This window comes from Phallusia mammillata, chromosome 4, assembly GCF_965637545.1.
Source record: "Phallusia mammillata chromosome 4, kaPhaMamm4.hap1.1, whole genome shotgun sequence".
NCBI lineage: Eukaryota > Metazoa > Chordata > Ascidiacea > Phlebobranchia > Ascidiidae > Phallusia > Phallusia mammillata.
Window position 1 is genome coordinate 13,540,034 of NC_137255.1, and position 13,777 is coordinate 13,553,810.

At 39.2% G+C, this 13,777-nt stretch overlaps 2 protein-coding genes across 2 annotated transcripts; both read left to right on the forward strand.

Moving 5' to 3' along the window:
• The first annotated feature begins 1,845 nt into the window (after positions 1 to 1,845).
• LOC145222087 (cysteine-rich protein 2-binding protein-like) lies at positions 1,846 to 9,370 on the forward strand. The gene is made up of 15 exons (XM_080088104.1): positions 1,846 to 2,065; positions 2,769 to 2,883; positions 3,029 to 3,157; positions 3,226 to 3,398; positions 3,500 to 3,621; positions 3,682 to 3,789; positions 3,850 to 3,991; positions 4,138 to 4,249; positions 5,004 to 5,121; positions 5,397 to 5,579; positions 6,167 to 6,288; positions 6,656 to 6,742; positions 7,223 to 7,390; positions 8,311 to 8,443; positions 8,810 to 9,370. Exons 1-15 carry the CDS (start codon positions 1,918 to 1,920, stop codon positions 8,981 to 8,983), a joined length of 2,034 nt encoding a protein of 677 aa, XP_079944230.1. The 5' UTR covers positions 1,846 to 1,917; the 3' UTR covers positions 8,984 to 9,370.
• A 74-nt stretch (positions 9,371 to 9,444) lies between these two features.
• On the forward strand, positions 9,445 to 13,701 carry LOC145222089 (uncharacterized). Its single transcript, XM_080088108.1, has 5 exons — positions 9,445 to 11,078; positions 11,308 to 11,455; positions 11,589 to 11,688; positions 11,932 to 12,195; positions 12,436 to 13,701. Exons 1-5 carry the CDS (start codon positions 10,770 to 10,772, stop codon positions 13,166 to 13,168), a joined length of 1,554 nt encoding a protein of 517 aa, XP_079944234.1. The 5' UTR covers positions 9,445 to 10,769; the 3' UTR covers positions 13,169 to 13,701.
• Positions 13,702 to 13,777: the final 76 nt, after the last annotated feature.

A 13,777-nucleotide genomic window follows, 5' to 3' on the forward strand; every position in this document is an offset into this window, starting at 1 on the left:
TACGGAACGCACACGCCGAGTATATGTTTTAGATTTAGACGCTGTCTTTAAAATAACGGAGAATGAAAAGGCAGGAGAAAAGCTTCAATTTTTTACGTTAAAGTCTACACTTAAAAAGAAAATGTTTAGTAATTGTTTACCGAAGACGTTCGTTTAAAACAGTGGTTGTCAAACTTTGCCATTATTGCGAGGGCTCGCGGTCCTTGAGCCTAAATGTTTATTAGAGAAAAACGAAAGTTGATTGCAGGATTTTAGCCAGTTATGCAAAAGTGCGCATAACAATGATCCAAAGACAGCATGTGACATCACAAACAAAACAAACATTACGATTGTGCGCGAACAATTGCATGTTTGTTAGTTGTTATGCAATAAAGGCTATTGTTTAGCAATCGAAACAATCGATTCTCAATTCTACTTTGATTTAAACTTATTCAGTGGCACAAACTGACGCCAAATAAGATAATAGAAATACTTCAAACTTTTCGCGGTGCCCCCAAAATTGCCTCACGGACCCCAGTTTGAGAACCGCTGGTTTAAAATAACCCCGTATCCTACCGGAAAGTCACTCATCAAAAACTACCGGCGAAAGCTTTCACAAAAGTTAAGTTACTTACTAATAACAACGCGAGGTAATTTGCACAACGTTACAATAAAGCTCACTTTCAGGTTCAGTCACACAATTGCTTCTTCTCTTTTTTATAGCCTGGAATAAAATGATGTTTTTTTTATGAACAAAAAATAGCGAGTATGTAGGTGTAGTTTTTCATATGTGCTCCCAGAAAAACACAACGCATATAAAGCCTACATTTCATAACAAGCCAACATCCCGACTTATTGCACATTTTGTTACAAATCTATGCAATTATCCAGATAATGTAATTATGCTGTGCGACAAACCGGACCATTTATTTTCGGTTTTGGATTTACGATCCCCATTCTTGTAGCCGTGCCTTGAATAACACTCTTTTGCTGGATACGTGGCTTTAAAAACCGCTCGTGACTAAATGACTAAATTCTGGCATTTCTTTACAACAATAAACAAGGTCAGACAAAACAAAACGGCGATTCGTGGATTGTGTACGACAGGTCTGTCTTCGTTTCGTTTTCTAACTCATCGTCCCAAGAAAAGAACTCGGCCAAGTAAACTTCTTTGTCTACCTTATTCAAGAGTTCAAGGCTGCTGACAGAAAGCATAAATGTAACAACATCGTCAGGTTAAGAAGACTTGTAAAAAGTACAGAGGAAAACAGTACAGAAGAGGTTTGTGACGTCACAAAGATGTTCAGCATACCTGTTGTTAATTTATGATAAATGTTCACTAAAACAAAAAAAATACTTTATCCAAAGCTGAGTCATTTTTGTCCACATACTTTATATATTTGTGCATGAACTTAAACCATGCATAAAAAGTAGGTGGTTTCAAACACGCAGTCATGCGTAACGAAATGACACCAATTTATATTTTCAATTTCGACATAATGATTGGATGGCTGTTTTGTTTGTGAAATATTGTGGCTTACCGAGTAAACAGTGCGATGTTTTTACAGGCTTGCCTGAAAACGGCTGCTGGATTTACGCGTTACATTGGTTGTTCGAAAACGACAATCTAATTTATGTCGATGCCTTGAGGCTTGTGCTAACTGCTAATACAAACAAAAAGAAGTGACGTTCGTTAGAAATTACCTTTGATTCTGAAGTCTGAAACCAAATGCTCTGAACTCTGTTCTAATATAATTTCGTGCTTTTGGCTCAATAGTTTGCTGATTCATCTTTGTGCCATGACACAGATTATGTGGTTGGGATTGCTTTTTGTTTTTATTCCCACTCCACAACATTTTGCCTTCAATACAAATATGAAATCTGTTTTAGCAGCTGTTGTTCTCTCTTCTTTTGGAACTCTTCTTTTGTAAAACATAGATGTCTGACCTTGAACAGGTGGATGTTATTACAACATCTGAAGATGATGTAAAGGCAACAGTTTTATCAAAATGTGCGTACTGTGATTGTCAAAAAGATGGTGTTCTTGTGTTCCATTGTGAAAAGTGTTCCCGTTGGATCCATGCAAGTAAGTATTCTCGTTACTACATTGTTAAGCTAATGGCTGCTTACACTAGATTGTCAAGGGAAAGATAAATCAGTATTATTCTCTCTTATCAAGCATACTAGTAGTAGGTTCATAATTGACAAAATTGTTGTTTGTAGAAATATGTGTGCTTGCATTTGCACATTTTGATGTTTTCAGTATTTTGTAATACTAAGTAATGGTTTCATGCACTTTTATCAGTAACTAAAATTCTAGTGATGGGATGGGTACCCGGTACTCGGTATCGATGGTATCAAACGATTTCAGTGGTATCGATACTCGTACTTGGTATCGAAATATTTTGTCTCAGTTTTCGATACCAACAGGCGAATACCGAAGGTCGATTTACAACTTAAGATTACAGCCAACTTTATGCCAATATTTGCTTTGGACAGCACAAAATCGGGAAAAAGTTCAGCCCGGTTACATATATTTTTTTCGCTATTGTGCGTAGATCACATTATTCTGCATGTGCGGGTGTGCGCCTGTACCCCGACCATGGTAGACAAATTAGCCAGTGATATACAACTAAGTACAACAATGTACTTAAGTACTCGGTAATCGCATTCGGTACTCGGTATCGAAGGTATATACATGTGGTACTCAGTATCGGTACTTGCTTCAAAACCTGGTATCGTCCCATCACTATAAAATTCAGCAGTGACTGATATCCCTTTTTTCATAGGTTGTTTACACTCTGGTTCACCTTCGTCGGTTTTAGGGGACAACTATTTCAACTTTAGATGTGTTTCGTGCACAGAGGATGGAAAAGAAACATTTGAGAGAATGAAACTTACATGGTCTGTCTCTTTGTTTGTTTTTAACATCCAACTAACAATCGGATTAATTTTGTTTGCACACACATTTCACTTGTATAACAAATACAATCTAAATTATTATGCTGGTTTGGTTTCAGTGTAAAATGTTTTTGTCTTATAATTTCAGGGGCCAAGTTGTCATGTTAGCATTGTACAATCTTTCTCAAACAAGCTTAGGAAAACAGGGCTATTTTAAGTGGAAAGAAGATATTTGTGTTTTCATTGATAATCACTGGGATGTTTTATTTGGAAATAAGTATGTATGATGGTTGCATTATTTAAAAAAAATAAAAAGTGTAAAAGTCATAAATTGATATTTTTCAGTAAAAAGAAGAATCCACAATGGAGCTGTAGTGTATGCAGCACATTGTCTGCCGGAAATCCACACAGGTTTCAAAGTGGATATGGTGTGTTCAAAGATGCCGGGTGGTGGAGGTTGGCGGATCCGACACATGCCCCAGAATACTGCCCAGGAGCTCCCTCTCTTTCCACACCAAGTATATCAATGGTTGCTCTTGTTTATTTCATTAAATAATTGCTTGGTGTAGGTTGGGACTGCACTATAGTATATGCTAAAATTCTGTTTTACTAATTTTAGGGGCAAAACCCAAGAAAACTTATTTTGGATCTTCATCACGATCAAGTTTGCGAAAACGAGTTCACTGTCCATCACCAAGACCATCTTCTGCAGATGCCAAGCAAAGGAAAACTGCCAATAAGGTATGTTTGTGCAACCACAATGTAGCTGCTAAAAAATTCAATCACTTTACCATGCCATAGGAAAGTGCTGCAGAAGATGTAGGCACTGCAAATTCACCTGCCTCTAGTGGAACCAACCCAGATGGCATATCAGCACCCTCTTCTCCAGCTAGTTCTTTGTCATCATCTGTAGGATTTTTTTTGAAAAGTTGAAGTTTGCTCAGTACAAATGCAACTTTTTGTGTTAAGGATGCAAAAATTTCCATCAAAAAAGAAACAAAAATTGACCCCACTCTTCCATTAGTTGCCCTTAGTGATGATTCTGATGCTGAAGAACTTATGGGAGATTGCATAAAACGTGAAAGCTTTGAACTAAGTAATTTAGAGCAAGGTAGGACAATTTCATTGTGCTGCCTTAAAATGAATTGGCTAGTTCATTGCAGGATTTAGAATTTATGAATTAGACAGCGTCTTATAGAATTTTGCCTGGTCCAATTTTTATTTTGGCAGTGTGTGTTAGTTCAAAAATATTTTTAGGACCTGTACCTCAACAAAGAATAGTGGCTGAAATTCCTTTTACACTGCCAGCCAATAAGGAGAAGGTTTCCCAAACAATAGATGCTGTTGATGAAAGTGACACGGCCCCCAAGTATGTAATTACTTGACATAAAACACAATTTCAGCAAACATAATTTTAGTTTTATCGTTATTCTTTTCTGTAACCACTAAAGTGTATTTTTTAGATTTTTTTTGAAATTTTATATTTTTTAACAAGCAAAAAGTTTGCATGTTAATTTTACAACATTTACAGTGTAGCTGCACCACCTTCTGCAATTGTCCATTAACTCCCTCCTGCTTTTTTGCGTTTAATAACGTTTCAACGTTGCGCCCTTCTTGTGGCTCGGCTCGGCGATAAAAAAAAATGGTGTGCTATGTTTTTTTACCCAAGGAAATAATATTGACAACAATCATCGTGATGACCACTAGATGGGGCTACGGCAGTGGTGGGATTTATTTTTTTTGTCAGCCGGTTCTATCACAAAAGTCATATTTTTCAGCCGGTTCTGTTACAAAAAGTACATTGACAGTAACCAGTAATCCTAACCGGTTCACTGAACTTTCGTAAGACGGTTCAAAATTTAAACAAAAAATTTCGTAAGACGGTTCTATAGAACCTGTGCGAACCGGCTGAATCCCATCACTGGGCTACGGTATCGTTCATGTTTCGTTAAAGCTTTGCAACTCTTTGTTAAAATCAGATATTTGTAAGAACTTCGGCTTTATTTTAGTTAAACTGTAGCAGATGATATAGGATGGCCGGAGTCTTATGAAAGTTAACAAATATAAGATTTGCAAAAAACAACCAGCATACGGAAAGGTTGAACACAAAATCCATGTTACAGAGTAAAACCTTTGAGTTTGTACGACGAGAGAAAACTGCTGAAGAAGCTTCTCACTATTCCTGGTGTAGAAGCGAATTTAGAGGGACGCCGATTGCGAAGAAAACTCCTGTTGCGTCAGGTTGTAAAAAATTGTTATACCCAATATACAATTGTATCGTAGTTTCGGAAAAGTTGCGTTGATGATTGTTAGAGTAAACTACGGAATTGAAAGAGAAACGTGACACATTTATGTCTGGACATCACAATCTGTCCCATTTTCCCCAAAACTTTGGTTCCTAAAAACTCTATGATTTTATAAGTTCATTTTATTTAACTTGGTGCTGTATTAAAAGTTTGTTTTTCGATCACAGTGCACAAATTTTTCGGTAAGTTCTATAAATCGGTGTGTTTCAGAAAAAGAGAGAACTGGGTTTACCAGTATTTGATTTCGATTCGTTGGTTCGACGCCTGCATGCGAAGGAGCAGGGATTGCCGATTCCACATGACGAACTATCTCTGCCTACCCGAAAGTCTTCAGCTTTGTCTATTGGCCCAACCATCTATTCACGTCACCATAGAATTCTAGACCGATTTTTGGTAAGCTTTTTTACTATTTTAAACACTTTACTGCTACGTGATGGTTCTACCCTCCAACCATGATCTGTTTAATACTTACATGTTGTAGAAACTTGTTTATTAAAGGAAAATAATAAAACAATAGTTGAGATGCTTTTAAGAATAAAACAAAAATCATTCGAACCAATTTTGGGTATTGAAAATGAAACAGTCGTTTAATGTGGGTTTGTAGTTCGTAGTCATAGTTACGACCTTTAAATGTTTGGTAGAGCTACTAACACCATAACTGAAATGACAACCAAAAGACGATTGGTTATATCTCCAAAAATGCTCACGATTAGGGTCGGGGTAAGGTATTAGCACTTAAAATTCATTAAAACTAACCCAATAAATTAGTTACTAATGTAAACATTTTGAAAACTTATTTCCCAACCCATTTATAGCCGCTAAATAAAAAATTCAGCTCTTTACGCCCCCTTGTGAAAGCGAATCTCCCGAGGTTGTCATTTGAGTTATGGTGTTACTAGCTCTACCTAAATGTTTCCCATAACAATTGCGTTGTAATGTCTAAGTGCTCCATAACATCGGATATACGTCTGTGTTGACAGTCTTCGGACCGAAAATGTGTTGATGGCAATGATGGAGGCCGCACCTTTCGCCAGAAGTTAGTGGGATGTGACCAAAATTCGTCATCTAACAATCAACTCATCGTCAGCCCACACACACAGCGGTAACTTGCACAACATTTTGTTCTAAATTTACATCGGAAAAAGGCACCACCTCTGATTTGGGTTCAATCTCACGCATAGTCTGGTGCACCCAACACTATTTTACCATACACAAAACGTGTTAGTGGTTAAACGCGGAAAAGGGGTTGAAATCAAACATTTTTTTTAACTACAGCATCTAGGTCTTAGTTTGTCCGTGCCAAAATTCTGCAGTACCGTATATAAGACATGCGTAAACCCCAACACGTTTTAAGTACTATTTAAAAATGCCATTGAAATATTCTGCTTGAATCGAAGTGTCAGTCAAAACAATACTCCCGCTTTGTTGTGTTAAAGCAGACATAACAAAAAATGTAACTCATTTTTCAGAGTTTTGAAGCCGTACATACGGCGAGATATGGAAACAATTCCGCCAAAGCTCAAACTTTTACGGGAAATCATTTCACATGCACACAGGTTCGTTCCGACCACCGATTGATGCCAAAAAGTCAACGCGGAAAACCACATGTCCTCTTTCCATATGTCAACAATGTGACCACCGCTGTTGTTGAACACACGTTAACTTGATACCAATCAATTACAATAGGCTGAGTTCATCCCATGCAAATCTGCGGAAATACTAACGCTGTCTTTAGATTAGGGTTCGCATTGTTCATCTATGACTAGGTTATTTATTGTAACAGTGAAATCAAACATATTGTGGCCAGCTAAATCTGTAAGTTGGGTGATATTATTTTTTTTAAATGGGGAAACATTATCATGTTAAGTAATGCTTTCTCTAGGCATTGGTTTCATAAAAAAATGCAGCATGGAGCTGATTATTCCCATGGATATCGACAGGTGATTTGTCTCATTACAACAAATCGGTGCCCATCCCCGCCCAACATAGAAACCAAGACGGGCGCCCTTGACATTTCAATCTACATTCTCACGCAGACACAACACCGAGATGATTTCGGAGCCTTCTGCGCCCATCGACTTCTGCTACGTTCGTCCTGCGCAAATTCCAACCATTAACTCCATGTGCCGCCACTTCTTCTGGCCTGGGGTCGACCTTTCCGAGAGTCTCCAGTATCCCGATTTTAGCGTTGTCGCCCTTTACAAGTGAGTAAACGGCGTCGTCGCGTGCGCCGCCAGCCTGTGAACGCGACAATGATTGTGCTCGCAATCGGCGTTAAGCAATGTGGGAACGCGCTACCGCTCTAGCACAATCAGAGTAGTTTGCTGTAATTTGTGTCGACGCAAATGTCAGGATATGAGCAGGTTTGGCAGGCCCTCTCTCGCTCGCCGCGTCAAAAATAGCGCAATCTGAGAAAGTGTTTCCCTATCAAACATTGACAGGCGCCTCATAACACGCAACATCGCTTGAGCTTTTCAATAGCTTTGACGTTTTTGCGTTTGCAGCGTCATCCGGTCCCTGCACCCGCCAAGTAGAAAAGGTGCGTTGCGTTGCAAGCATACCCACCTAAGTTGTGAAAATGCTTTTCATGAGCAGTAATGCAATTATGCCAATGGCCAAAAATAACAGCTGGATTTAGCAATCCTTACAATTCTTCGTAAAAGCGATTTGCCGTTCTTCGTAAAAAGCGATTTCGTAATATTTTTTTCTGTTTTGTTAAACAATATTTTGCCCCAAGATAATATGGGCCTCGTAGATATCATTGCTTGGCTTATACTTCCGTACAATGCCGTATAGCGGTGGCTTATATATAGTTTTCGTGTCCCGGGGTCACATCCAAATTCCAGACGTCAAAAGAGAAGGGTGTTTAACTATTGTATGTAAAACGGCCTGCAATGCAACAACAAGCAGTCTGCGGCAATGTGCGTTTGATTTGAACAACAATGTATGTATGTTCTCTGTATTGCAATACGAACTTAGTAAAAAAGCTAGATGCAATATTCTAAACGCCGACGAAATTGTGCCTGAATTAATTAAGACTCTTGCTTCTGTCGAAAACGGTTGACATCCACATAAGTGGTAGCTGAAAAATAAAATTCTGACGCAATGCTTCACATCTTCTTAGAAAACTGGTGATTGGCTTCGGCTTCCTGGTGCCGGACGTTGCCTTCAACGAAGCTTATGTGTCGTTTCTATTGGTTCATCCCGACTGGCAGAAGGCGGGGATCGGCACGTTCATGCTTTACCATTTGATGCAGGTTCGTGCCATATATTTTTGTTTTGCATTGTCAATCGAGCGCCTACTTCCGTGGTTGCTTGTTTACCCTCGTCCAGCCTGGTCTCGTGATAACCCTGTTACGTCACTGCGGTAGCGGCAAGCCATGTATTTTTTGTTTTGCAAGTGCAATATGTGCTGTTGAATATAAGTTGTTGTTGTTATGACGACAGTTGTTCTACTGTGCAAAACCGCATGACTGCAATGTATTGTTTCGACATTTAAGAAGTTTAGTTTGGAGCGCTGTGAGGGCCTGTCGAGTTGGCCAAAGACAGATAAAAGGGGACTTTATTTACCTCCGTATAGAAAACACATTAAAATATTTTAAGTAGTGTTGTGCATTTTACAGACTTGCATGGGAAAAGATGTTACACTTCATGTATCGGCATCAAACCCGGCCATGCTGCTGTATCAAAGATTTGGTTTCAAACCAGAACGCTTCGACGCGGATTTCTACGACAAGTATCAGTCGCCCGACTCAAATGAATGCTCTCATGCCTTTTTTATGAGACTCAGTCGATGATATGTATTGTTTTTGTGGACCCACAGTGGACGATGAATATTAAAATGCTCGTCACATGCGGCTTGCGCAAGGCCATTAAGGATCGAGCCAATTAGGTGCGTCTGCGTTTCATCATTGCTCGCGGAAGTTGCCACAGGAAGGATCGTTGCAACTTGGTTAACGTGTGCCGCCATATGGGGTTGACATTACCCAGCGCGTGGTGTGTAACTATTAAGTAATAAAGCGAGGAAATTTGGCCAGTTGCTGCGTGTGTTTAAAGTTAGCGTATAGTCTGCAGCAAATAACAGAAATTCGATTGGTGTGTTCGTCTTGTGTTTTGGTTGGTACACAAAACTGTTCTGTTCTAGTAAAAGGCTTTTGTTACAACAAATACAAAGATGAACTTTTTGTGTCCGGATGCAAAGTAGATCGGAGAAGCTCGTTTGTGGTTCTCTCGGCGTCACGTTTTTCCAGCAATCTTTCATTGGGAAATTGGAAACCTTCCTGGGGATGTTGTGTACGTGACATCGCCCTCGACCGGCCTTTTCTAATCACTAACAGCGTGACTAATAATAGCGGTTAGTTGTAAGCTGGTTAATATCGATTTACTACTGAAAACAGAGATGTGACAGATAGGCAATTACTCTGAAGCCCAGAAAAGATAGATTTGTTAGAACATCAAGTGTTGCTACGCTGAGCATTTACTTCCGTCAAAAAAGTTAAATTAACGGAAAAAAACAAAACGGGTTCAATTTTTATTAAACCAAGCGCTTCAACAGTTGTAGCTGAAAGAAAACAAATTGTGTAAAAAACGTCTTCCACTCACTGCCAAAGTTTCGAGAAATTTATTGTTGTATTATGCATAAAATTAACAAGAAAAGAGCTTGAAGCAGGTAAAACCGTTTTTTCCTGTATTTTAGTGTTTTAAGACAAACTAATTTTCCTTTTGCCATTCCTACTCTGAAAGTGTTGTCACTGTAACAAACAGTACCGTTAACAAAATCTTTGAATGCATTGTTTTTCAAATTCGGAGCGGGACTATTTCCTTGTTTCGGTTGAGAGTTGTTGATCAACTTAAAAAGTCTTTAAGAAGCCATGTCGAGACTAAGCATTCAGGACATATACGGTTGGCAGAATAAAAATATGTAATTCCTAATAGGTTTTGAGAAACGAAATTTGGCCTATCAGGTCAAATACATATTTCGGATATTGACAGTTGCTCCGGAAGAGTCATGGTTAATTGAGACCTCGCGTTCATTGTCGACGCTCCCGTCGGATGTAGTTGGCGTGTGTCGTTCCCACACGTACTGGAAGCAATACAGCAACACTTTTTCGCGTTCGGACAGATTTCACCAAAAACAGATCCTGTTTAGGAACTGTTCGTTGTGCAACATCACCCAGACGCTGTTATGACTAAAAAGCAGTCTTTGAGGCAGTTTTGATAACAAATCTTGTATTATCGGCAGAGGGAGAGGGTGATGTAATCATTAGTTGGTGATCCCAATATCACAAATCAACAGAGGTTGTTCGATTTGGAAGTTGTGTAGAAATGCGCCAACGACTTCCTCTGAACCGACGGGTTTTGCCCGACCCACAACAACTTCGTGTACTGTAGCAGGCGCCAAAAGAGTCGACAAGTGCTGTTGTAGAACAAATTTGTTTTTACAAGAGTCAGAAATATTTCGGTTGTTAGTTTCCAGTTGTAGGGCAGTTGGATTACTAAGAATATTTCTAAAACCTGAAAATCTTGAAAAAGCAAAGCGTAATAAAACGTGGTTTGGACTTCAAATTAAACTTAAAAAGCATCATGAATTCATCTATTTGTTGTTTTAAGGCAGAAATGACTACTACGTCTTACAATATAACGGTTAGCGGTGTGCCGCTGGCCGCAGCAAACAGCACTAGTGTTTATGATGGTATTCGGTGTGTTAGTCGACAAAAAGCATCATTTCTGCTGTTTTGTGCTTTTCCTGCTTTTTCCATTCTAATCAACGTCATTGTACTGATCGCCGTTCTTCGTAGAGCTCGAAAGTTAGTGCGCCAAAGTCATGTATACGCCCATGTCAGCTCTACACTAATTGCAAATGTGCTGTTCTCGGTGCTGGGTTTGTTGCAGGTAAGTTTACTGGTGTTTACAATAAAATATATATGATTTTACGAATTAAAGAAGGTAACAGTTCTCTATGTGACTTACAATATATTTTGTGGTTCAATAATGTTGGCATAAAGAAACATATCGATGGACTATAGTAAACAAAGCAGTTAAACTGTCAACTGTCACTGAAACAATGTAAGCGATTTTCTGGTTAATTTGGAGGATGTTTAACGGTAAATGTTTATTGCAGTTGCTCAGTCTGTATTTCCACTTCGGAGGTTTGCCGAACGACCCCGACCCTGGCAGACGTGGTCTTGTCCAAGAAGGTTCGAGCAGATTGTGGGCATTCCTCAAATCATTTCTCTGCGGAATGTTTGTCATTATGTGCGGAAATATAGGTGTGTCCACATTAACGCCTTTTTTAAAAAAAACCTACGGTATCTGACAAAATAATTGAAGCAAAATTGAAATCGATTTATATTTAGGCATATAGCTTTTAGTTTACGAATAATATTTGTATTTCATTTTTAGGTCTTCTGATTGACTGTATTCGCCACAGCACTTGTTCCACATTACGCTCAGCGGCCGGCTGTCGTTCACATTCTGATCAAACTAGCAGATGGAAAAAGAAGTAAGATTTTTTTATGTATGTGGACCCAAATCATCTGACAGTGGCTTAGTTTAAAATCACTTACACGATAAAAAAATCGCAATGCAAAACGAAAACAATACGTTTTTTTCATTAAGTTACAAAAGTTTTCAGTTTTAGAAACATTGGTAATAACAACATCGAATGCCACAACACAAGTTAATTTATTGTGTTCAAGTTTTAAGTTTTAAATTTATTTGCTTAAGCATTTATTTTCTTTGTTAGAATTTTGACGCGTCGCCAACGGTCCTACGTCACAATCTCAGTTCTCTGGATCGTTCCAATTATCTACGTGGCAATTCCTCTAGTTGGCTGGAGTTGTCGGGATGTGTGCCTGTGTTTAAGTCAGTGCTTTCCACCGGATCACCACTACCTCCCATTTCACCACAAGTGCTCTCGAGCTTTCCCACCAATGGCGAATTCGTGGCTGGCGGTGGTGGTTATTTCTTGGGCCTCCTGTCTGATAGCGATTATCTTTTTTCTCAGAAGGTGAGGAGAGTTCTGATTGTGTTTCGGAGCTGCTAATCACACGCTCATATTGACTTGACTTTAAATCAAAACAAGTCTGCTTTTCAACGAAATATAACTTTCAGTGTTTATTGTATGGATTACAAAATGTTTAAATAAACAACTTAACCTCCCCCCCTATCAAATAAGCTATATTTAAGGAAACATTAGTTGCAGTTATTCATTTAATCAGATTTTTCATAGCCGATTTAAAATTTACAGATCTCTTCGACAAGTGTCAAAAATGTGGGTGCAATGTAACGCTCTCTCCAGTGTAAGGCGTAAAAGTTTGCAAAATGATCTCGAAAGTAGTCAGCGCAGAAGCGAGAAGAAGTGGAGCATGACACCGATTAAGGAAAACGAAAGTGGTCTGCAAGTAAGCGACGATCTGGGAAAAGACGATGTTTTTGGGAGCGAGCACAACTGCGACGAAAAAGGCAAGGAAGGTGAAATTCAACTTTCGGATAAGGGCAATTGCGTCGACGGGCAACAATTTCTCAAGAGCGCAGACGAGAAGAACGATGACAGTGACAGATCCCGTGACAGCGGTGTGGTCACAGACCGGCAGTACTTCTGCGTGGGAAGCTGCGGCAGTGTGTCGCGAAACCAGCGCACATCCGAGACTTCCACTAGCTCGCTCGCAAAACTTAAAGGCAGCGCTCCACATCGCCGCATGATGGAGCACCTGCGCTCGACACGCTCCTCATCGTTCAGTCTTCGCTACGTCATATGGCTAACCATTACGTTCGGACTGTGCACCGCTCCTGCTATGATGATTCTGACTGTAGACATGCTGTACAAGGATCTGGTGTTGAATATGGTCGCCCTGAATATGTGTCTGCTCTTCCCTTTTGTATATTGCTACATTTGCCCGTTTATACTGGTCAAGTGTCTACCGGGTGTAAAAACCTCGTTGTCCGCCTTGATCTTGAGTGTGTATTCCACAACTGACTGAAGTGTCTCAGAACCAAACAAAAATCGTATAGCGCTTTGCTCCACAAAAGTTAAAACAAACAAATAAACTAACTATAAAACTCACGAAAAAAATTGCTTTTACTTCTTTTTGTAAGGTTAATAGTGTTATACAACAAAAAATATTATGTGGTAATTTTGAAACACAAAAATATATGACAGTTGTAATTTATTGGTTTTGTAATTTTGTGGCGTTGTTTTTGTATGTTTTTACTTGTCACTGATTTTTTTACAAACGTAAAGGACAACTGAAAGTTAGACATTAGAACATATTATAACCAAACGTGCGCGTGTAAAATAGACCAAGCAGCACTGTTCGTTGGTTACATAAGTTTGGAGAAAATTTGTTCATTTTAACTGATCGCTTGGAAATACATTCACACCGCTTCACCTGTTTTGTTCCTGTAATCGGTTAAGCGCCCTGGCCAGCACGGTTCCATGTCCATTGTTGGCCTTCTGTGTCACTTGCTTGTTTAAGACTGCTTTCGACCTTTAATAAAAAGTTAAGTGTTCGCACGTGCGGGGCGCTTTTGTGCGTCGGTCTGGCAAAATATTGACAGAAATACACAATCCCCTGTTTTGCACATTTGAA

Coding starts and splice junctions, on each gene's coding strand:
- LOC145222087 (XM_080088104.1), top strand. CDS start 1,918: ATGTCTGACCTTGAACAGGTGGATGTTATTACAACATCTGAAGATGAT. Junction 3,399..3,499: donor TCCCTCTCTTTCCACACCAA/GTATATCAATGG, acceptor TACTAATTTTAG/GGGCAAAACCCAAGAAAACT. Junction 5,580..6,166: donor GAATTCTAGACCGATTTTTG/GTAAGCTTTTTT, acceptor CTGTGTTGACAG/TCTTCGGACCGAAAATGTGT.
- LOC145222089 (XM_080088108.1), top strand. CDS start 10,770: ATGAATTCATCTATTTGTTGTTTTAAGGCAGAAATGACTACTACGTCT. Junction 11,079..11,307: donor CGGTGCTGGGTTTGTTGCAG/GTAAGTTTACTG, acceptor TGTTTATTGCAG/TTGCTCAGTCTGTATTTCCA. Junction 11,456..11,588: donor CATTATGTGCGGAAATATAG/GTGTGTCCACAT, acceptor TTTCATTTTTAG/GTCTTCTGATTGACTGTATT.